Below are 26073 nucleotides of genomic sequence, written 5' to 3'. Positions count from 1 at the left end.
CAGCCTGTTTTTATGAAGTTTCTCCGGCATATAACAACAAAATTACGCCCTTCTATGATATAGCGCAATCGTGGTCTTATGAGAATGTAATGCTTTTCGGGGTTAATCCCGGCCAAGAGTATCGGATTGTGTGCGATTTTTAATTTTCCTATCTCCGTTATACAATTCGTGTCAGTAAAAAGTCTAACGTCGATCCCAGAGGAACGTCCCTTTGTCCCGCACATTTATCATGATTATCCACGCTGAGTAATCATTCTGTAATCATAGTCCTTTATGTTGAATAGAATATCCGATAGAATTATCATAACTCTATTGCAAAATCTCCCACGGAAGGAATATTTTTCCATAAATATAAAAATTCTATAAAATAAAAAAATTTACTGGAATATTAATAAAATCTGATATAAGAAGAAAGTAATTTTAACAGAATCGATGAATATACGATTTTATATAAATAAAATAGAATTATGTTCGATATATGAATGTATCGGAAACCTCGCTTTTATTATAATATTTATTCCTCAAATATACTATAATATTCATGAAATGATAAAAAGAAAAAGAAGTAAAAAAGTGAAAAAATTCTCTCAGAATAGATATATTATTAAAGAAAGAAAATTCATCTTATGTAATATATTTTAAAATAATTATAAATGTCCGACAAATTCCAAATGTTGCATATTTCTATTCACAAATAAAACTTTATGTAATTTCGAAACTTTTAACGAAACAATGGTAATAATTTCGAAGAAATAGCATTTTGAATCGGTACGATAACTTTTAGATATTTAGATTGTATTGTATAAACTATCACTATACAATAAATAAACTATCACTATACAATAAATAATAAGTCATTCAAAATTGATGAAATTGAGGACTCATAGGTTTTTTTCTTTTTTAATAATTCTCTCTTGTTTTAATAAGTTCTCTCTTTCTATTTAAGATACTTTTATATATAACAAAATAGTTTTATGATGTTTTACTATCTTGTTGTCATAAGATAGAAGTTAAGAATATTCTTATAAAAATAATAATAAATGAAAAATATATTTCGCATATATTATTAGAAAAATCAATATAATAAATGCGATGCTTCTTTTCTTTCTTATAATTTCTTTATTTCGTTAAAACACATCGAAGAAGAAGAAAAGAAGAAAGAAAGAAATGCTACGCATTAGTTACTTTAAACAAATGACTGTTACTGTCTGAGAACGTACGATTAAAGCAATGGCACGCGCAGAGAGAGAGAGAGAGAGAGAGAGAGAGAGAGAGAGAGAGAGAGAGAGAGAATTTATGTTCAAATAGACGCCATTAATATCGGCCTAAAGGCGAGCATTTGATAATTAAAACAGAGTCGGACGAATGGAATCTCGAACGCGTAACAATTGATTTTTTATCTGTAATTATTTTTTACTGATTGCATCGTGAAAGGAGACGAGCCGTTAACAGAGTTTCACGTTTTGTTATTATATTTTCTTTTTATTTATAGGGACATTGGGAGGAAAAATAAACTGTCGCGTTGCCAGGAAATTATGGTTCGAGACCGATATTCCATTTGTGATAATAATATAAAGCCATTTCAGAAAATAACAGAGAGATTTTATCGCGGTGATGTAATCTTTTAATGCGAATATGTTTAAACAGCAATATGACAGTTAGAACATAAACCTTGTCAGAAAGAAGTATAAAATAAAATTCGTGGAAAAAGAAATATGCATGCCAATATTTTCGGAAACAGAAATAAAACGTATAAAAAAAATCTGTTAGTATATGCCGCGTAAAATATGTTTTAAATTATCATATATTCAGTCATGATGACGTTTTTTATTATGTAAAATATTGAAATATATTTTTCCGATTTTACTTATCACAAATATTGAATTATACTTTAACATAGATATCATTAATACTTCAAAATTTATCAAAATTAATGTTTTTGTTCCCAAATTATTTCTAAATATTATTTCGATATCTTTGTAATATTTTTTATTACAACATGTTAAAATGTGAGAAGAGTTTTGTTAATTAGTAGCAGTTAATTTATAATTTTTTTATTTATCTTTACTGATCACTTGTTGATTATTGACGAAATGATATGACAAATTTTCGTATTTTTACTCAAAGAGAGTGATCTTGTTGAAATTGAAAATATACTTTGATAAGTTAATTTTCTTTGCAAAGTAGAACGGTTAAGTATAATTTTACAATAAATTCATCTTCGTCACGTTCAACCGACTTCTGTAATAATAGCGATGCCATTAGTTGGGGAAATTCAGCTGATGTATGTAAACAGCGACAAGTAACGAATTCGCGGAGAAGTGGAATATTGTATTGAGCGATGAAACTGTTCATGATGGGGTAACTTATTTAAGGAAAAAGCAGGCAGAGAGAAGTGACCGCAAGAACGCGGAAAGGGTGGAATACAAAATTGGACGCGGACAGATACAGGGTCGAATGTTTGGAGGCATTTTGCGCCTCGTTACGCTCGATTTCCGCGATGAATAAATCGATATGCGCGCACCAGATAAAATATAAGAGAGAAAAAGCTCGATTCTACGGCTGACGGCACTGCTCCCTTTCTCTCTCCCTTTCCGTCCGTGTGTATTTTTTTCATCGCGTCCTCATCGGTGCGGTTGCAGTTGCGGCAGCAGCGCACCAGCAACTGAAAAGAGGCAAGATGGGAAGAGGGATGCGCCGACAACTGGCCGATTATTGTTGACAGAGTCGACACACGGGTGCTCTCGCAGAATTATTCACGAACCGTCGCGCGAGGCCGAATTCAATTTGGCGCTGCGTCAACGCTCACTGGAAAAAAGAGAAGCGAAACGAGTACAACGAGGACGGATACCGAAAGGACCGTGGAGAAGAATGAGAGATTCAACGGAAGCCCGGTCTCTCTCTTGGTGGTTTTTCGGATTCGCAGATCCGGATCCTGCAGCCATGCAGCCGGTGGAGGGTAGCGCGCTCAGGTCCCTGGAAACGACCTATTTAACGTATGCAACTGCCAGCTGGTTCCATCGTAGAATCGCGGGCAATTAATTCGGCCTGCTAGATTTTTATTTCACGAATCTCGCATGCGTAATATGTCCGGCCATTTTCGAAAAATACGATTCTAAAAATGAGAGCCCGACCAACGACCGTAATAATTATTAGCTAGCTCACGACGTCAGTTCTCGACCTGTTTCATTTTGACGGTGAGAAAAATGGACGGAAATTCCAGGGAATTTTATACGTATAACCCCTTCGTTGCGAATGCATCTGAAAAGTTTCACGTGTGTGGTTTTGTACGGGAAGAGAAAAGACGTTCTTAGCCGAGTGCATCAACGGATTGAAGCGGAAAGAAAAATAATCCGTGCTGAGATCGCATCTTCTTCGAAATCACTTGCGCGATTTTTATCCGTTACGATGGGATTCTGCGGTAACGTGGATAAACACGGCAAGGTACATCTGTCAAAACTCTCATACTATCGTTTTACAGATGGTAACACACAAAACGTAATATTATTTTATTCCTCAAAATATACAAGAATATAAAAAAAAAAAATTACGATGCCTCCAATTCATAAAATTCATAAAATACTCTACGACTGAAAATATTACAATATTTCATCGGATATGCAATATGATCAATCTTTAAAAGATTGATTGATATCAAATATATGTATTTTTTAATATACGTGTAATATAATTAATAAAAGTTTAAAGAAAGGAAAAACTTAATTTTCAACAGTTTGACCTTTAAGAGAAATCTAGCAGAAAAAGGGCTTTGATAATTTTACGTTCAAAATTTCAAAGTTTCGATCAATGACGTTCTTTGTCTTAAAACTTCATTAATGAAAGTCGACGGACTTGAAATTTCTTTTTCCCTGCTAACGACATCCGCGCTTTATTGGCCACCGTGTATAGCGCCACACGCGGGTAGACCCGTGTTATAAGTTCCGACGAATTAATTCTCCGGTGGGAAAAGCGTCGCGGTGGCGGCGTCGGCGGGTCCAATTTTTCTTATGGCCGGGCATGAATTTCAGCGCGCACTGTCCATTACGCTACGCCCTTTATTCTCGTTAACCGGCATTCCTCTCTCCCGGTGCCTCGTCCCGTCGAGCGTTCCTCGCATCGCGCGACGGGATGCCAAGCGTCCTTCTCTCCGCCGTCTGCCGCGCGCGTCCACAAGCCTCCGCGTCGCGTTTATCACCCCACACAGGAGGGACGACGTTCGCCTTTATCACAATATTGCGTAACTCCCGCGGCCTTATCAGTTGCGAGCCTTTTCCGCCGTCAGGCAAGGATGAGGAACTTCCTGCAAGGGATACTATCTGCGCGCGTAAAGTCACAACTCACACCATGACGAGCAACGACGTGGAGAAGTCTCCTCCAGCGAGGAGTACATTCCGCAAGAAAGTTAGACTTAACAAACTTTAATCTTTCATTCTTTATTGGCATAGATATGCCAATCGACCGAGATAACGAACGAACCTATCAATGCTTCCTACTCCTCTCTCGGAAACTTTATGTAATATATCGATTAAATTTTGATCAATGTGAAAATACATTACATGTTATATGTACGTCAAATTCAAATTGTGTTATATTATTCGTTGAGCTGCTAATAATATTATTTTCACAAAGGAAATATCAAGAAATAAATACAAAAGTTTATGTTCTATAAAATGGATTGAAATATAAATTGTAACTCATTTATTTAATGTCAACACGCTGATACGGTAATAAAATTTTCTTTAATTTTAAAAATAAATATTTTTGTCGTAACAAAGTAATACATATTAGCAAAGATTTTCCTTAGCATTAACAAAAATGAAAAAAAAAAAACATTCAACTTTTTCACTGTTTTGTTTTAATATCCTCCCTCTTCGTCATACAATCACAGCAACTTCGTTCGACGCTTTGACGTATCATCGAAGCAATCAAAGTACTCGTTCATATTGGGATATGTAGTGACAGCTTTCAGTAGACTGTCGGGTAGACTGTCGGACTGTGCTAGGACAGGCCAAAGTTTGATGTTACATCGTTGATGAAGTAATTCCTTTCGCGTCATGTTCGAAAGCGTACCTGCGTGCGAGCAATCAAGCAGCAAGTTTCCAGTGTAACCACGCTGCCACTTACTAAACATCGACCTACGTAGAAACACTGTTTAGAACTGTGCGAGAGCTCAAAGTTCGACCGCATTAAACTTCCGTACTCGGACAAAATTTCTCATTATGATAAATGTTCTTTAAAAGCTCATGAAACAAGAATTCTCATATTCCATATTCGTGTATTTTGGAATCAACTACAAAATCTGTTTTATACAAATCAGCAGGCATGTTTTAATTGCTCTAGACATAAATAGATATCTTCTTTCTTTAGAGCAAAAATATTTAAAATTACCAAAATGATAATTCCCCCCAAAAAATCATGATACACATTACGATAATGATCTTATGACATAATGGTTTTATGACATTCTGATGATATCCGTGTTGTGTAATCGGTAATTATCGGTATATTATCGGTGTAATCAACCGTATGCTTTTACAGAAGAGAAGCTGTTTAGAACGAATCTTGACGACGTTGAGGATGGATGGCAGATTTCGTTGTCTTGCTTTATCGAGCTTTGTACAGCTAGTTAGACGTCGGTATTAAATGCAAATGCCAGACGCCCATTTAAATTTTAGATGCAATTAGATTCATTTACCCTCTCGGGGGCGGCAATTATTCGACTTACCGCGCAAAGTCGGTAGCGGAGAGGGGAAGGGAGTCGTATCGTGATGAAAATTTTCTGAATAAATCAAGCGCCGGGCGATGCACGAATCCCACAGCTGATCTCGGGCGCGCGCACGCTGTTTCCACTTGGTGCTGTGGGCGCAAATGGCCGCGACATGCTCCTCGCGATTTACGATCTCGATAACTAGCGTTTTATTCATGGAGCTCATGGTTGCTTTTCTAGTGAGTAAGCAGCGGCCGGTGCGAAAGAAAATAATTTCCGTGCGTCGGAAAACATCGGTTTGCTCCGATTCGTTGTCACTGGCAATTGATGTAAATGCGATCAAATGTAACGTGAAGATGAAGCCACTAACAGAAGACCTTAAAAAATCATATGAAAATCGGAGATTTAGGATAAACGTTCGTTGAAACTGTTTATCATATGCGGAGCAATAATATTTTCTCGTTTGTAACAAAATTATCATAAGATATTATGATGGGATATTATCATAGGATATTTAGTCTAGAGATAATATTCACATATATATTTGACAAGTAGTTGAATTTTGGTAGAGATATCGCAGGGAGTGAGTCGGTGTATTATTACAACTCTCCCTCGTGCTGGGAGTTCCGGATGTCGCATCGTGACAGTCCGCAACCGCACATCATTAAATACATGCGAGATATTAAGATCTGGTTTCCCTCAACCACCGATAGCTGTCCGAAGTTTTAACAGCATCATTTGTCTATCCAAGTTCTCCATGTACACGAATTAATAAACTTGGGATACGTGGACTTTGAATCATGTATTAAGCCTGTAGATTAAAATCACTGCGGATTAATAAATTTCTTGCAATTCTCTTCTATGATAATATCCCATCATAATATCTTATGATAATTTTGTTACAAACGAGAAAATATTATTGCTCCGCATATGATAAACAGTTTCACGAACGTTTATCCTAAATCTCCAATTTTCATATAATTTTTTAAGGTCTTCTGTTAGTGGCTTCATCTTCACGTTACATTTGATCGTATTCGCATTTACATCAATTGCCAGTGACAACGAATCGGAGCAATCCGTTTTCCGACGCACGTAAATTATTTGCACACTATTTATCGTTATTATAAAATTAGAAAATAATATTTTAGATAATTGAAAATAGCGTTTTAAAACGAGTACCCGATATCTCGTGTTAGGTATAAACGTATATGTGTGTGCGTGCATGTGTGTGTGTGTGTGTGTGTGTGTGTGTGTTTGTTTGTGTTTGTGTGTGTGTGTGTGTGTGTGTGTGTGTGTGTGTGTGTGTGTGTGTGTGTGTGTAATCCTCTTAATAGTATCAGCTATCAAGACGGTAAAGAGCTTTCGAGAAGAGCACGACTTTGCTTGCCTTTGCGAAAACGGCTTTCCTTCCATGATATCGGAAATTGTATTTTACGAGAAGAGGCTGCTTTGCGGCGCAAGAGTAAAGAGGTAAACGCGACTGATAGTCTCTACAAAGAGAATATTGATAAATATTAAATTACAGGTTTAATAAATGTATTTAATAAAATCATTAAGCACGCGCACAAACTGTAATAATGAAAATTTACCATATCACCCGATAATAATAAATGTGTGTTGAAAAATTCAATGTAATATGTAACAAGAGATTTTATAATTATTTTACAAACAAAGCAATTAAATCGAGAATGCACGCTCGTAAGATAAGTGGATACACAAAATGAAGAAACACACCAACGTGATATGTGTAACTTGATTTTCATCCCTATTTATTTCCGGTCATTATCTACTTTGTACATTCGCTCGTGCCGTCAGCAAATTGTAAACACGCAGTTGCAATCGCGTGAACGCGCCGTGCAATTTACAAAATTTATCTCGGAATAAATTTGTTGACGAGTTTTCGTAAGCCCGAGCAGTTTACACAACGACTGGATCATCAAGTTACCGTTTTTATCCGGCTAATTATTTCCATTGATCAGACCGGCGTTTTCTAGTGTGCGAGCAAGAGCACGCACTCCGCCCGTGTTATTTTATTCGCGATGCGTACTCGCAAATAAAATCAACAAAACGGGAATAAAAGTAAAAAAGGGGATGTACTTTCGCGATACAGCAATCGGGGATATATAGTCGCGAGTATATCATACGCGATGCAACGGCACGCCAAGCACGTGTACGTAACATATTCACGAGTTCGTCTGGTTGCAAATTATTATTTAATTTTATCTTGTTGCGGCTTAATCTATCTGCCGTCACCGTTGGTACCGCTGTTGCGATTATATAGTAAAAAGTCGCGAGCTCACCGTCAAAACTCGTAGTTTGAATTCAATTATCGTCGGCGACGCGTATAAATTGGGTAAAAATTCAGTTTTCTGCATCAATATAATTAGCCTGTACTCTTCACTGCACCTGGTATCCATTAAATGGATCGCATGATACGACAGATCAAAAAACTTTAATTAATTTTGTAACCAACGCTTACAATGTAATAATGATGAATATAGAAATATGAAAACTTACTACATATGAATGAGTTAATTGAAACGTTGACTGAATTATAACGTGAAATTCACATTTGTGAATTCCGCACGCGAAAGAGAATGCTGTATGACATATGTCCGATAGTGTGTGACGAATCGATACACCTGCTTGCAAGCGCTTCAACTTGTTTACACGTTTCCGTTTCCGTTGGCCAAAATCCAAAACTCACAATTGTGAGCTATAAATCCCAACTCTCTGAAGATATATCATGATATTTTATGAAAAATCGTTATTTCTCATAAAAATGTCTCATAATATATTTTTGATTTTATATACAAGCACAAAATCAAATATTTTCTTTCAGGTGTAAATAAAATTTATCGCGCGTTTATTTTAATGTTAAATTTCTCGTACGTGCTATAGTATATCGTTTCTTTCTCAATCTTATTCTACAAAATAACGACAATGAAACAATTTGAAACTGTGCTTTTATCACTAAAGGAACATGCACAGGGTAATGCAATAAACAAAGAGAAATAAATGAAAAACGGTTTGCGAAAAATGTAATTCCTTCAGAGTCGTGCATGAACGGCAAACATACAGCAATCTTTGACGAGTTTAAAGGCAACCTTGTGTGCCTTAACTCCGCAAATCCTTTCAAATTTAAATCGAGGAAAGTTTGTGCGATAAAAGGATGTGGTGATAGTGCAAAATACTTTTTATCATGTATTTGACAATCTCTTATCTAATCGTTAGCGATGCAAAAAGCTGTAACACATAATGAATCATTCAAAGCACAATTTTTTTCATTTATCAATTATTATTTAGTATTCTACAAAATGATAAAATATTGCATTTATCATTTCTAGATATGTATAACTGATATTATTCAATTGTATTTTATAATTGTTATTCATATTTCTAATTTTAAAAATATATGATGCAATATTCATTTATATTTCTACATTTATAAATATGCATTTATTAACAAGTTACTCATAAGAAATAATTTTTATACGTTAAATATTAATGTTGCTTTATTTTCATTTACATTTGCTGTTGCCGGATAATTAAATTATTCTTTTGTAAATATAATATTATGATACAACATAAAACTTTCGATTAAATTTCTTCGATATACAAATAAAAAGAATAATAAATCGTTTAGAAGAACGGCGGGATGCGTTCGATATCTAAAAATCTAGCTTGCTCCGTTATGATGTAATGTATTTACATAATATCGATAATTAATCATTAATATCAAGATAGCATATTGCAGAGGTGTGACAATAATGCTAAACGCGAGATACGGGGATTATGAATATTCAACCGTTGATGAAATATAACTGTTGCGCTAATACGGATCGTTTAAATCCATTTCCGCACTCACACTCGCCTAACTCGTTTGCGTATAATTCGCAACCGTATTAACGTCAGAGCCAAACGTGAGAGAGCACAAAGTGGTGGTATCTGTCGCGACAACTGTTCCCGACACTGTTTTGCCGTTTTGGTGTGTGCATGACTCGTCCGACGATGATCGCGAAGCGGATAGGCGCGGAAATTTAGCAACCCGAAGTAGGTAAACGTTTAACACGATGGAGGAATTAATTTAAACACTGTTGTTAGTTCGTAAAGTTGCCGCATTAAATGTCCGTTTTCCATCAACAAGCTGTATACAGCTGTATTGGTCGCGTAAGAGAAACTTATTTCCAGATCTGTTTTAAATGAGACTGAACATCTCTCTGAATATCTCTTTCCGTCTCACAATATGTAGATGTACAAAGGTAGATTGTACCTATAATTACAATTTTATTGTGATAATGTCTTGCGCTAGCCTGGTGCGCGCCTTATCATCTTATGCATCTTATGAGAAACGAAATCGGGAGTGATCTTTATTTTTACACGAGTGGTCAGTTGCGAATAACTGAGATTATTTTAAAAACGGCATCCGATCAAATTCATAACATGTTTAATCGATAGCGTGAGTTTGAATTGTATCAAATTTGTGTTACTTCTTTAAAATTAAATTTCTTTGTAAAATAATTAAAATATTTAACAATTACATTATATAATATTCAATTATTAAAAAATATAGTGATTTATATAAATTAGATATTATTTGTAATATTATTGAGTATCTCGTCGTAGTTAGATCATTGACACAGCATTGAGAACCGTTTACGCGCCACTGATAGCGCGCTTGTGTTTACGAGCGCTCGATATGTCATTCTCTCGGTGTTCGTATGAGCAGGTAGTGGTGCGCGTTGCTCTGCATTATCTTCGCATTTTGTCAATGCTATATAACACCACACATTGCTATTACAAATCTAATAGTAATGTAAATTTGTGTACTTTTGTAAATTATTTTACTTTTTTTTCTACATGCTCTATAAACGGAGATATAACGAAATTAAAATGTATAAATTTCTTATTATAAAACATCTTGATCATCGTCATCGTCGATCAAGGATCACATGAGATTAATTAAATTTCCTTTAAAATATAAAAAATTATAAATACATCAGCAAGCTATTTATCAAAGATTTAATATAATTTATTTTAATATAAAGGAAATGGTATAGAATAATTTTATGATAACTACGGACGATAATTATTTTCTAATGATTCTCTTTATAATGATCTAATTCAAAAATTAAGTTTTGAAATTTTTGATGGTTTAAATGTAATTTGCGTACTATTTTATAATACATATGTATAGCGACAACTAATTTAATTATAACAATCATTTATTGTAAGATAAGATACATAAGACATATCTTATATCAGATAAATTGTAATTGAGTTTACTAAACAAAAGAGTAAATGTATGATGATAGACCTTTTAGAAAGTATTTAAAATATAATATAACAATTACATTATGTAATCTCCAGTTATCAAAAGATATAGTGGCTTGTGTAAGTTAAATGTTATTTATAATTTTTGTTGAATATTTCATTGTAGTCAGACCGCTAATGGTGTAGCCTTGAGAAATGTTTACGTGCCATTGTGTATGTGTGATAGCGCGCTTTTGGCTTTTTACGAGCCCTCCACGCGTTATCATTCTCTTGCCGGTACTCATATGGGTAAATAGCAGTGCGTTGCCGCTCTACACTTTTTCGCATTTTATCAACGCTGTATGATATCAAACGTTGCTATATCTTACAAATATAATAATAAATGCTTATTATCCTCCATAATTATGATTCCTAAGCGTATCGAAAACAACCCTAACGAAGTGTGTATATACATATTATTTAATGTTATTGAAAGTTGTTGTAATGTCTCGTATAAGTTAAATATTATTTGTAACATTTAACTATTAATATTCTTGAATATTTCATCGTAGATCGTCGATAGTGTAGCCTTGATATGTGTTTACGCGCCACCGATAGCGCGCTTCGTGTTTACAAACGTTCCACGTGCTTAGTCTTTACGAGCGCTTCACACATTATCATTCATTCACCGGAGTTCGTACAGACAGGTAGCAGTGCGCGTCGCTCCTGACATTTCTTCGTCAATGTTAAATTATATCAAATGTAACTGTATCTTATAAATATGTAATAGCAAATGCTTCTTAACCGATTCGTGAACGTATCGAAACGAAGACTCTGTAACAAGATATATACATATTTCGCACGACTTATTCCTTTAAAATTCACTTTTTAAAATATTAAAACCCCTCTAAAGGGTACGGCCTTGATGTGGCAGATGGGGCTCAGTATTCTGAGGGGTTACCTAAGCAGCATTAATCGGCATAATGTTAGTCAGACGTTAGACGCCACTGTTGGTTCGATGATTGGCCGATGATTTGTCGATTAATTCGTGCTACTTGGATACGTACCCCAAAGACGAAGAAGCTAACCAGTACCCGTTGCACCGTTATTAGTACCATTAATATTAATGTTATTAACTATTAATAACTAATATTACTGTTATTAATAATGTACTAACACAGCATAGCCACGAGTCGCTCAATGGCTCATATGTGGCACATGCGTTTTACGCATTAATCGATCAGTTTTTAATTGATCCATCACTTTTCCGTCGCCGATTTTTAAGTGAATAAACGAACTGCGGCCAGTTCGTCGCGCCGCGCGTTTGTTTCGGGAGTGCCGTACAGTAATCGGACTAAGAGACTTCCTCGTCCTGCGAGGGCTCGCTTGAGAAATATCGTAGTTCGTGCCGGGAGTCGCATTGTCAAGGGATGCAGGAAGCATGGGATCTCATTGAGACGTAGTCGGCTACGTCCTCACGCCACGTGCGCCGCGGCACTGGTGATGTCGCTGTGAATGTTACACGCACTCGCAGCATCACTTGATGTGTTGTGTTTCGCACAGTTGCAAATTGCATTAAACGGCTGATTGAGAACACGCTCTGTCTTCGACAAGTGGTTCGGTCCCAATCGGCAAGATTTCAATCGGCTGACTTGTTTGTCGTCGCTTCTCTTGATTTCTTATTTTCGACACGGCATTGCCACGAGTCGTGAAAGGACTCCTATGTGGCGCGTGCGTTTCACGCACTGATTCACGCGATTATTTAATCGTCAACGATTTTTTTTTTTTTTACCCTTATTTTCCCTTAATAAATCCTAAATAAATCGCGTTTAATCTGACTCGATCAGAGCTTAGTTCGGGCGGTTATTGCGTGTGCCGAGAGGCTGGATTCCAATTGTCCGATTGTTCGGCGGTGGGCTTCTCTCTCGTCACATCTACCAGCCTTCTCGATAGCCCGGGTGACTTTTGATATCACGTGTATGGTATCCGCCCTGGTGATTCGACCTGAACCGTTGGCTATGTGATGGTTGAGTCAATTTTAAACGTGATTTCTAAGAAACAAGAGATGTCGAATTCAACTTAGTTGATTCGTCTTCTTCCGCTTCGGTCTTAGCCCTTGCTTGAGGAGTTACCGTGTGTCCCGAAAAGCTTCCGATCCGGGTGCTGACTGGACCGACGGAATTTGATATTTTCACGAGCAGCAAAAATTAGTTCGCGCGCGATTATAATAATTCGCGAGTGTTTTCCGCGAGTGTCCTGTGCTCCGAGGACATCCGACGACCCGACATCTTGAGAGGAGGAGGAGACCTAGGAGAGGCATCGGGCACCGGCGGAGCAACTTTGCGGTAAGTATATATTTTTTGTCAACGTAAAGTTAACCAGTTTTAAATTTATTTGAATCATTAGATTTCAATTTAATAGATTTCAATTTCATAGTTTGGGAAAAATTAAAAAATTTTTTAACTTTATATGAGTTTATTTTTATAAAGATTTTTTGGAAATTACATTATTATTTTAATAAATATATAATTAAAAAACAACAAGATTCGTAATTACTTGTTAAAATTTTATTATTTCGAGCGCTGTTATAATTTGAATATTCTATCTGTATGTTACAGAATCATCGTAGCTACGTGGCAGATTAACTCCGCTGTTGCGCATCGTTTGGTGAGTGATGAATTTTTTATATTGGGGTAACAAATCTATGAAATTTGTATTAAATTATTTTTATATATATATTTACTATAAAAGTATTGCAGTTAAATATGTTTTCACAGATTCGTTGCCTTGAAATGAATAGGTTTAAACAGTTTGGGATGTATATTTAATCCTGGAATGAGACTATTTATTGATTTATCGTATTTATGATGTACAATGATGCATTTATTCAAAATTTATGGAACAATTTCGCAAACATAATTAAAAATTTGAGAAATAAGATATCTACATATAATACAAAAAGTTAAATACTTACAAAATAATAGAATTTAATTTTTATAATAATTAATAATTAAGCTCTTTTTGAACAAAATATACTACAAATATCTATAAAACTTATTGAATTATACAAATTTGATTAATTTCCAAATTTAAATTTAGTATTTAAATAAATATTTAGACGTAACAAAAAATATAAAAATATGCATAGGCATAAAAAATTAAAGAATTTTATAACATTATTAGTACTTTTGAAATATATAATGTCTTCATTGTTGTTTTTATGACATATTTTTTAGTAAAAATAAAAAAGGATTATTAAAAAAATATTCATATTTAATAAATGATATATGAAAAATATATGATTATTATGTGCGTTTTTTATCTATTTTTCCTGCTCCTATATTTTATCAGGATTAAATATCCAAATCGGCGCAAAAAAGTAAAATATATTTATATTTAAAAATTTTTATTAACATATACTACGAATATAAGTGCAAAAATAATTAAAAGAAATAATTAATTACGCAACGTGCCGATTTAATCCTAATCATGTATAATCTATTCATGTATATTAATTAAGAAAATTGATTTTGTATAAGTTAGAGCAAAATAACATGATGTGAGATCCAATGAATGTTCCATTGTTGAACACAAATTAATAATCATAAATTATCAATTTAATTCAGTTTAAAATATATCTGTATTATATTAAAATCTTAAAAAAATGATTTTAAATTTAAAACCTGACTTATATATAAAACAACATACAGATATTGTTAACATATTATAGATTTTCTTATTTTTATTATTTATTAAGTTTTATATTTTATGTATGTATATATAATATTCAGAGTTTATATTGATATAATTTATAAAGTTGTATATGCAATATTGACATACTGATTTTGCGAGAGGTTTTTATCCCGTTTGGATCTCATATCATTCGTTTGATTATTTCGCGTCGTTCTCACTTAAATATAATAAATATAATAAATATAAATTCATAACGAGACTCAAGTTTAATAGTTTCGGAAATAATACGGGCACAATAATATGAGCCTTAGATTTTTTCGATGCAAATATTATTTATTAAATAAATCATAATTGTCTTTATTTTCATTTTTCTATTTTTGTACAGTATTAGTTAACTTTCTCAAATTCTTTTCTATCCAACTGAATTTTTTTAAATTATTTAAAATTAATAATTAAATTATTAATTAAAATACGATCGAGACATGAAATAGTTTTTATTTTAAGTCGACGATTAATCAGGTATTTCGAAAAAACGATGTTATGAAATTTACATCATAAAAAACATTGTTGTGAATTTCATACTTTATTAATATTTAAATGGCTCTCGCGATACGATTTCATGATCAACGCGCGTGACAAAATCCAACATATCGTACTGACATTAATTAGTCGGTAACAAAAGGAGTACATCTCCTTTCTATCATCTGACCATACGTGGCCAAAATTTCTGGCTATGTAGTCAGAATAGACATTGAGCAATATGGCCAGGAACAAAACAAAAGGTGAGTCCAATCTGGCCTGAAGAACAGCAATAACAGTATTGATCCAAAGAGAGCCGTATATAAGCAGTAATAATGGATAATGATTGTCTTGCACATTCGTACATAATTATAGACGAAAATGTTAAGATATTGCTTATATTCCTCTCTCACTTATTTTACTTTGATCATCTTAAATTCATATTTTCCGTTAGACGATCAGGTTACGCGATCAGATACCGCGCTGAATTAGCCAATATAAAATAAAGACCCATTATAAAATAAAGGATAAGTAGATATCAAGTAGGTTATCAGAATTTTTGTGAATGGGTAAATATACTATCGAAATTCGCGAAGAGATAGAAACACTATGAGAATTCGCGAGGATATTGCGAAAACTTGCGGGTAGGGGCAGAAATTTGGGTGGGTAGAAAAATTATTATAATTAAAATTTAAAATTAAAGTATTAAAATATATATAAAATGATAATTATAAAATTCTAACTTAGAAAATATTTATTAAAAAAATTTATATTTAAATTTAACAAAAATATTGTTCATTATTATATTAAAATAGTGTTTGTAAAAATTTAGATAGGTAGGAAAAATTTTATAATTTAAAATTCAAAAATTATTGAACTACATAAAATGCTAGTTATGAAATTTTAATTCAGGAAATATTTATCGATTAAAAATTGAATTAAATATTGTTTATAAATTATTAAGTTAAAATTATTTTTTAAAACTTCGGATAGATAGAGAAATAATTACAATTTGCTATTTCAAAAAGATATATTTAATAATAAGATTAAAAAAATTATATTTAAAATATTAATTATTAAATGTTTCATACAAAATTTTGTTGCATTTATAAAGATCTTTATTATTTTTCACAGTATGTGTCATAATTATGTGTAAATCTATTGAAAAGTAGTAAACTCGCGTAACAAAACAAAATATGCGTAATAAAACAAAAGTTTTTGTTACGAAGGTGCAGCTTATTTATCGAGTTGCACGAAAACTCTGAAGATAAATGTGTACCACCGTACAATATACAATAGTTCTTCGGAAAAACTTATCGCGACAAAACATATATAATAAGGCGGGCGACAGGATGATCGCACAATCTTTCTCCATAATGTTTATCGATCTCGACGCGAAAGGAAAAACCGTGCCATTGTCTCATGAGTCAGGAGTAAAGATTTTCACTCAGCAAAACTTTGTTTTTTCTTGTATCTTTCAAGAAAAAAGAAGACTTCCTATGAAGAAAGCATGGAGCATGTCTTCTTTGTTCGAACACTTTAGCAAAAGTTTCCAAGATCGAACCTTGTGCACGAGAAATGATCATTATGTTGAATCTTACTATTGTAAAATTTGCTAACGAATGTTCCTTAGTTGAGTACCTTCTATCAGTGTACGCCTCTCTGATATCAGATAATAGTTGTAAATGGGTCGTTTCCCCTTTCATTCCCGAATAAATAACGAAACACAATAACGCTTTAATTTAAATTGCCTCGAGAGAATCACATCTACGAGAAGTAAACTCATTAACAAGTTTCTATTCATGGAGAGTACTTTATAAAATTATCACTGCAATAAAAGCGACGTGAAAATGCTGCAAAATTGTACAACATTAAAAAAAAAAATTAATTAGAAAGTTACGATTGTGCGTATACATGATTTGTATCTTTAAATTGCATAATTATTTACAAAACATGATTCATTTAAATTGATCGTTTAAATTAATCAGTCTTAGAAATGTAGCTTTCATTAAGTTTAATACAAAAGTTTCTGTGAAAATTTTCTGCGTGTTGAAATTAAACCGTAAGTATTAAAATATTATTTACTTTTATAATAAAATTTTATATAATAAAATTAAACTCATATATATCATTGTCATGACATAATAAGAATTAATATCATACCACATTTTACTATTATAATCAAACATATTGAAAATATTTATAATTACACAGTTTTGGAAATATAAAAAATGTAATTTTTACATTTAGTAAAAAATTTCATATAAACATTTTTTTATATTACAACTGTATTATTTTATTACGATAGTAGAGAGGAAAAACCGGATTGTGTTTAAAAATATTATAAAATAATAATAAAATAAAAATGATGGCTTTTTTATTTCGCATGTTTATAACATGATAGTATAATATAATAAACAAAAAACAATGGTTTAGCTAGGAAGATTTAATATAATAAAAATTTTATTAACAATGTATGTCGTCTTTTCATACTAATGAAAATTACATAAAATCGTCCGTAAAGGATACCATTCGAGAAAGAGCGAGATGAAAAAGAACTTTTTTCTACGAGAACAATCAGGATTGTCGTTCAGCGGCAATATGACATATGCGGAAGATTGTGGAGTGGACATTCCCGTGAGATTACCATCGCACATATTGCAAAATGATATGCAAATGGAAGGACTTGCGCTGCATGGAATCTCAACGGAAAAATGCATTTCATACATTTTTAATAATAAAGATATAGAACACATTAGTTATTTAAATGAAACTTTGGCAAACTCATGATAATTATATATTTTTTATTGTTATACACTTTTATCACAGTTATAAATTTTTAAATGTTTCTGTAAAAATAAGTGATATGCAATTATAAATGCTTTGCAACTGAGCTAATTGCCGCTAATTTGCTACTAATGTATCATTAATTATCTTAATTAACAAGTTATTAAATTCTTCATGGATTTATTTCGGTATAATACAATATTAAGAAACGTATACGTATCACATACGTACGTGAAAGTAGTAAGATTTTCAAAGATCGAGAAGTACCCTTGGGAGATAGTGTCCGAGAAAAGAGTGCGATGAAAACAAGTGGCTGAGAAAAATCAAGAGAGCAGTTCGACAAGCGAGAGGAGAGTAGCCCGGCAATAAAACGCAAGCGGAAGATTGTAGAGTAAAGGCACTCTCTTGAGATTGCCAGTGCACATGCTCAATACTGATATCATAGAGAAATAGAGGAAAAACAAAGACTTCTTGGTATGTAGGCAGCTACGAAGATTGCAAAATGTCAAATCTTTTCAATTGATCTTCCTACTATCGATTACGTATATCACAAACACGATGAAGAAAACAAAATATTATCTCTTTTAGAGATTTAAAAAAAAATTAAAAATTGATGTGTGTACGTGCATGTGTATATTAATCTTTGCATTTATAAAAAATTAATAGCTAACAAAAGCTTCCATTAATTTTCTTATTGATATCTGATATTGCATGAAATAAATAGAATATTGGAATAAGAAAAGATATGTGGAATGCCTTTTTATGTATCATAGAATAGTTAGTAAAACAAATATTAGTATAAAATATAATGTTTTTAGTCAAAATTAAATAAGAATAATATTAAGACAATATTTATAATCATGTATTCTTATATTTAAGATCGTCTTAAAATTACATTCATAGCCATAAAAGTTATCCAAGATAACCGTATAAGTTATCTTAGACGATTTTAAATATAAGCACAGACTATGAATACTAGCCATAAAATATACCATGAAACTCGATTTATATATATGTATACATATATTTATAAAAGGTTATTTAGAATGTCGTGGATCGTTGAAACATTCGATCGCAGAAGACCGCAGAGGAGATTTAATGAGCTTCTATCGCTAGCGGAAGTGCAATTGCTGCACAAAAGTAAAATGTATGTGGCTTTAGCCAAGTCAAAGACGATTGTTTTGCTTTACCGCGTGTGAAGTATCGCAATTGGAACACATTGGTAAATATAGCGATTCACGATCAAGATAAATCTGTAATGTTATTACACGATATTGCGTTCTATCCTGCTTAAGCGCGTAATTTCGTAGTGGATGTACGCGATACGATGTGGGAGGAAAATCATTTTCAATATCCAATGATGACTACCATATATGTATAATACGCATTGCACTGTTTGGATTGCAAATTTCTGTTTCTGTTCCATTGCAATTTATACTCCATTTTATATTGTCAAAAAGAACAAATTTTGAAATATCGTTATTGTCGTGTTTGCCATATAATCACGGAATTCGTTACATTTTTTGCTGTTCAAATGCACATATGCAAATGTGAAAATATGTTGCATTTATGAAATATAGCGAAACGGAAGGAATTATCAAAATTGCACTCTTGGATAAATTAGAATATCTTATCGATTTGATAATTTGAAGTTTATATTGAATTCTTCGTAATGAAAATTTAGAAGACCTTGCAATTTCTAGAATTTTGATCTTAAATAGCTTATTGAAATTAAAATAAAACTAATTGAAATATCTAATAAATTAAAATAGAACTAAAACATAGAATATTTTTATTTATATATTTTAAAAAAATTCGATTATTAGAAGTTATCTAATTTTATTAATTAACCATCTAATACTTAATCACACTAATATAAAACTAAATCTTTGTAAATTGATGTCAAGTTTATCAAAAAAAAAAATATCTACTTTTAATTTCTATATTACTGATATATAGCATGATAGGCAAATATGAAAGAATTATCCAAATTGCACTCTTAAATAAATTAAAATTAAAACATCTTATTGCTTTGATAATTTTGAATTTATGTTCAATCCTTTGCAGCAAAAAATTAGAGGATCAATACTATTAGCAATTTCTAGAAGTTTTGGTCCTACGTAACTAAAATCTAACAAATCTAATAAATTAAAATAGAATTAATAAATATATAAAATAATATATAAAATATTCTTATCTATTTTGGAGAAATTCGATTATTTGAAATTATCTAATAATGTAGTAGTGATGAAGTTATCTAGTTTTGTTAATTAATTTTAATATATTTCCATCATATTAATATGAAATTAAATCTTCGTAAATTGATGTCAAATTTATGAAAAAATATATTTATTATTAATTTCCATATTTTACCGATATATATTAGCATGATAAGCAGATATCGAGATGCGAGCAATAAAACGAGCGCCCCTTCCTATTGAATATAGAGATCATTAGCTGTACCGGAAAAGCGGTTCTCCAGAGAGAAGCTGGCAATTCCCCGAGATTTCCCGGCTCGATTTGAGAGATTATCATACAAGCTAGGCGTCTATTTATGCGGAACAAACGATGGTCCATGCGACGGACGTTGCCGGGCGGTTCTGATTGAAATGCGCCCAGTAATTTCCGGTTATTTGGCGCATACAGTTATGCTCGCGACGCGGTGCATTAGGCCGCCATGACGCCGGCAACGTTTGATATGGCGTGGAATGCGTAGTTCTACCATGGTCCATTTCCATCCGCTGCGTCCCGTATATCGACGTCGATCAACGTCGACAAAATCGTACGGAGGCTTACGCGATTACAGAGAGCTAATATTACGGGGCTTCCGATCCCGTGCAAAGAGAACTAATCTGCAAAATGATTATTTCAAATGCGCACCGTAGGGATAGTTCGGATTAATTGACTACTCGATTACTTGAAATTAAAATAATTTTAAATCCTACTGAAAATTAATAATGACTTTTAAAGATTTTTCTTATTGTTTTTTAAAATTATTTTCTATTTAGAAATATTTTTGTATCAAATATTAAATATGATAATTAATAAATGAAAAAAATAATTAATATGATATAATTATTAATAATGTAAGTATTATTATTAATATTATATAATAATAAATATTATTATATAATATTATTATATTAATATTGTTTTTATTTCCATTTATTACTAGTTTTTGTACTAGTTTTATTTCGATATTAAATTTTACAACTGAGTATTTCATAAATTTTAGAAGACACGATTCTCAGTCTCAGGCTCTAAATAAATATAATTTCTGCTGTACATTATTTTCCAAGCGAGACGTTTAATTAAAGTTGTAGAAGGTAATGCTTCATCTTATCGAAATTACTTACGTTAATGAGATCCAGCTTCTCGTCGTCCAGCCTGCAACAAAAAATGAAAGACGGTCTTTTAGATGTAACGGAAGCTAACAATTTCCCGTCGACATTTCGTCGTTAACCGACGTCGAAATGCCGCTCGGAATAAACTGTAATAACATTAGAACTTGACAATGTACGAGGTGACTCGTTGACGACAGAAAACTATATTCCCCGGTCGTGTCCTCCAACCTACCAATTTCAAAAGTTCGTAGTAAACTGGTGACCAAAACTAATTTTCCAACTAATTTCCAAAATAGCAATCCCAAACGAGAAATCGCTCCCATGGATGACCGAGAGATTACGTTTGTAACACATGACGCGCGAAAATACACAAAATTGGCATTTTTCAACTTGTATACATATTATTTCTCATATCTTTTATAAATCTCATATCTTTCATAAATCCATCCATAAACACTCCATTTCTAATTGGATTGTAACACACTCTATAAATTATAAACATAATTTTCAAAATCTCAATTGAGCTTAAAAAATTAATAAGCAATACTAATTCTAATAACAATAAAGATATTAACGATTTCTAATATTGAATCTGTCACTGCTATATTACATATATCTCATTACATTTGTATAAATAAATGGCTTTTAGAAATGATTATTACACCGATATCTGACTCTCATGAACAGAATTGTTACTACTGTCTTTTTGGCTATTTCGTTTAAACCTGATCAAAGTTCGACTTCCGAGTTCCGTTAACCAAGACAGACGATGCGCGAGCGAAACCAAAATATATGTTGGGGCGAACCTTCTCCTTAACTGGTTAATTCCTCGATTAACATTTTAATTACCCGGTGCACGAGGCGAAAGTTTGAGCGAGCTGCCCTAAGCTTCAACGAGGGAAGAAGATTAGAGTCTCGTTAGGATGGCACAAATTCCCCTGCTCTACTGCGCTTATCCCCCGCATTTCATCCTCAAGACTAATTTTCCTCGGCCTGATATGTGTTGAAGAAAATTATTCGTCGGCTTATTCGTCGGCGTCTATCTTCCGCCCGGAGAAACGTCGCGCAAAACGAGGCAGGGAACGGAGGATGTCAGATACTCTTGTGGACAAAGCGCAAAGGACTTTAATCTCGGTGAGGGGCAAAAAGGTGCGGTGTGTGCGACGATATGCGATTTCACGGTGAGTACTCTCGCGAGACGACGCTTTGTCAGGAGTTGACGAGCTGCCATTTTCCGCGCCGCGCGTTTCGCGAGTGACGGGCGATTAAAAATATTATAAGCTTTTCTTTGCCCGACGTTATTTAGCGATAATTTCACTTTTCATATGAAAAAACGAAATATATTGATACAGTAGTAATTTGCAAATCCTCATTAAAAATTCAAATTGAAAATATGCAATAACTTAATATTTTATATATTAATAAATAAATATATATATATATATATATATTAAATTAAAAATTATAAAATCAGTATTTCAATGAGCAGATTTTTGGATGTTACAAGCAGAAAAAATAGAATCCTCTAAAATTATAAACATTTAAACACACAATTAATATTTATATATTAATATCACTACATGCATAGTATGCATAGTATGCAGTGACATTAATATATAAATATTAATTGTGTGTTTAAATTATTATAAATAATTTTAGAGGATTTTATTTTTTTGCCTGTAACATCCAAAAATCTACTCATTGAAATTATACTGATTTTAATATTGCCAGTGAATATTAGACTATCGAAACTGTATATTATCTGTAAATTGTTGCGGATCATCGTTTGCAAATTGTTCTTTTTTATGTTTTTAATTATCAAAATTCTGTCGACATTATTATTTTGCATATTATTGTATATGACAATATTTTCATTGAATCAATTTTTATTCGCCACGTTGAAAAAGAAGAAACGCAAGGTATTACAGTATCTCGTATTGTTTTTTTTGTTGAATTTGTTATTTTTAATATGTCTCGAGAGAATAAACGTTTGGAACGATTTGCTGTTTTGACGTTGGAACTAAAACAGAAATAAATTTTCCGCACCAGCATGTTTTTTGCAAGAAATAAAATCTCTGTAAATATAAAGTTTCGTCGATATACTAACTACCCGTGCAAAGTCGCACATTATTAAGCAAAATAAACTACACTAAGAAAGACGAGATTGTGACTTGCTATAATGAAGGTGACATAAAAAATATTGCACAAAAGCAGATTAACCTATCTATCAGCAAAGTACGTTCGCGTCGATTTACTTATATTATCCTTTTTCACTCTACAAATTTATGAAAACTCGAGAATTCGTTCGTAAGATAAGTTCAGAAAACGGAATAAAACGGGAAAATAGAGAGAATTGTAAAATTTCTGGTATTTTTCATATTTCATTTTCATTGAATAACACTTAACATTGCAACAAGTTTGATGAATATTAACTTTAAATTACAATAACAGCCGCAACAGTAAAAACCCGCGTGTACAGAGGAAACAAAGTTCTCGCGGCAGGAAATTTGATTGTTAATGCAATCGCATAGTTTCGAAACAAGCTCGTTTTTAATCATAGAGAATGCTGCCGTTAAAACTGCAAAACTCAGATTAAAACGGCAGCATGCTTAAAACATCGCTGATAAAAAAAAAGTTATCTGCACTCTTGCTAAGCTCCTTGTAACTCGTATCATTTTCACTCACGCAAAGCGTCCCCAATTCACCGGGCATGTCTCCTGTGTCTTGACTTTTTAGTCGACCCTTTCTGTATGACCATTCACCCTTCCCTTTCGCGTTCATGAGTTTCGCGTCCTTTCCTCGCTTGTGCTTCAAGCTCGTTGAACTTTTTGTTTCAAACGCGTCGTGCTTCTCTTAAAAACGAGCGTGCGTATACTTGGTGCCATTTTCATTTCACCCGAGTGCGCAATTTGCAGTTTTGCTCGTAGGTGATTAAGATGCTTAATCTGTTCGCGCGAGTAAGCGGCCTGCTCCTCGGCCAAGTCTTCGTGTCTTTCGTCCTTTTCTTACAGCAGATAGTTTCAGCTAATCTAACTTATCCCTTCGCCCCCCCTTTTCTCATTTTCTCCAATCCGAAATCTTTCCAGTTTTTATTTTCTCATTCGCTTCGCGTCGCTTTGTTCCTTCCTTTCGTCCTCTTTTTCTTTAAATTTTTTCTCCCTCATTTACCATATCGCTTTCTATCTCTTAGCATTTCCATCTTCTATTTCCTTTTCTCATTCTCTTTCTTTCACACGGCCACTGCTTTCCTCCCGTATCTTATCGCACTATTTCCTTTGCATACAACATACAATTTCCTGTCGCGCCAATGCATATCTTTCACATCTCTTTCAAGTTCTATCTTTATCATCTAAATTGGCGTTGCATAAAAACCTACTTTTTTTCATATCCTTCATTAGCTTTCATGTTATAATTTTACATTAGCTCTAACAAATAAAAAAAAAAATTAATTAACGATATATCACGCATTTACATAAATTGTGATATCGCATTTAAAAACTATTGTCTTAAATATATTTAAAATTAAAGATAGGAGAAAAGCTCTCTTAATATCGCGAATGTCTTCGTTACGATTGCGATTCGCGTTTTTTCCTTACATTTTTTTGGCAGCGATAGGATCTGGAACTTTGCATAGGGATGAAAAAAAGCTTAAACAAATGTACTTGATTTAGCGAGTTACCGAGCGAGTTAGCCAGCAAAATCAAACGAGACACCACTCTCGCGTTTTAGCGCCGTGGAGAACAGCGTGTTGATTTAGGACGGTAAGTTATGATCTCGAGTACTACTGCAGCGCTGTAGTAATATCCCGTAGAATATGGAGGCGCCAGATAAATTTCAGTGGCAATTAGCGGCCGCCGCGATAAAATCCATAATGTCGCCTCGCCGCGGAGTCGCGCGCAACGTAAGCGCGAGCGTGTTAATTGAGTGTGAATCTGGTTATAACACCCGTGATATTCCGCAGTAGCAGAATTTTGAGTAGGCTTTTACGACTAATTACCGAGTCTAGTAATGTAACAGGTAACACGTCTAATAGGCCTACGAACATACATAGAATCAAATCAGTTATTACACTTTATTAATTGCTGTTTTATATCGAATAAAATCGAATAATATCGAAATGCATATAATGAATCTTTTTATATATAATAAAACTTGTTATATAAACATTCGCAACACGTTTAATTTAAAAATAAATATACCGTAATAAATATTGAATTCAAAAAATAACATTGCAATTTTTTAAATTTTATCGAGCCCCTTTTTACATTCATCTTATTTATTTTATTTAGGAAAAACGGGCAAGTTTCAAAAAATATACTAAAAAATTTATAAGGTGATAATGATAATTGAGTAATGATAATTTTAAGCAATGTAATAACAACTTTTAGTTCTCTCTTTTAATTTCTGCAAACATTCTCGATCAATTCTTAGGTTAATAAGATGAAAATTTTTGGAAAAAACGATTTAACTTTTATCGCGTTAACTTATCGCGGTTGAAAGTCACGTAGATCGCAAAATATATAAATCATATTATTCGTGGTCTTATCTCTCGGCTACCTCGTAATAGGACACGGAAACCGCGCGCGATGCACGTATATTCACTACATTAACGAAATCAGTCATCATTCGCAGCATAGAATACCGAAATCTGACCGCGGTGCTAATGTCCTGCAAATTGCAGGCCACGTTACGGTGCTGGATTATTGATGACACAGAATGGCTACGATGCGTCTCTATTATCTTTACGATCTGCAAATGGGGCTGTGGTCA

General features: G+C 33.0%; 1 protein-coding gene across 3 annotated transcripts in view; it reads right to left on the bottom strand.

The window, feature by feature from the left end:
- The window catches only part of Invadolysin (leishmanolysin-like peptidase, invadolysin), a 257502-nt gene that overhangs the window by 38663 nt on the left and 192766 nt on the right, over nucleotides 1–26073 (bottom strand). For all 3 annotated transcript variants that reach the window (XM_011647322.3, XM_011647324.3, XM_011647326.3), the window contains one exon: nucleotides 21316–21346. In XM_011647322.3, coding sequence (XP_011645624.2) covers nucleotides 21316–21346 — 31 coding nt within the window. The remainder of the gene's footprint in view (nucleotides 1–21315; nucleotides 21347–26073) is intronic.

The sequence above is a fragment of the Pogonomyrmex barbatus genome, unplaced genomic scaffold (genome assembly GCF_055798465.1).
Source record: "Pogonomyrmex barbatus isolate J1 unplaced genomic scaffold, ASM5579846v1 scaffold1, whole genome shotgun sequence".
NCBI classification, from domain to species: Eukaryota; Metazoa; Arthropoda; class Insecta; order Hymenoptera; family Formicidae; genus Pogonomyrmex; species Pogonomyrmex barbatus.
This window is presented reverse-complemented; position numbering and strand designations above follow the sequence as displayed.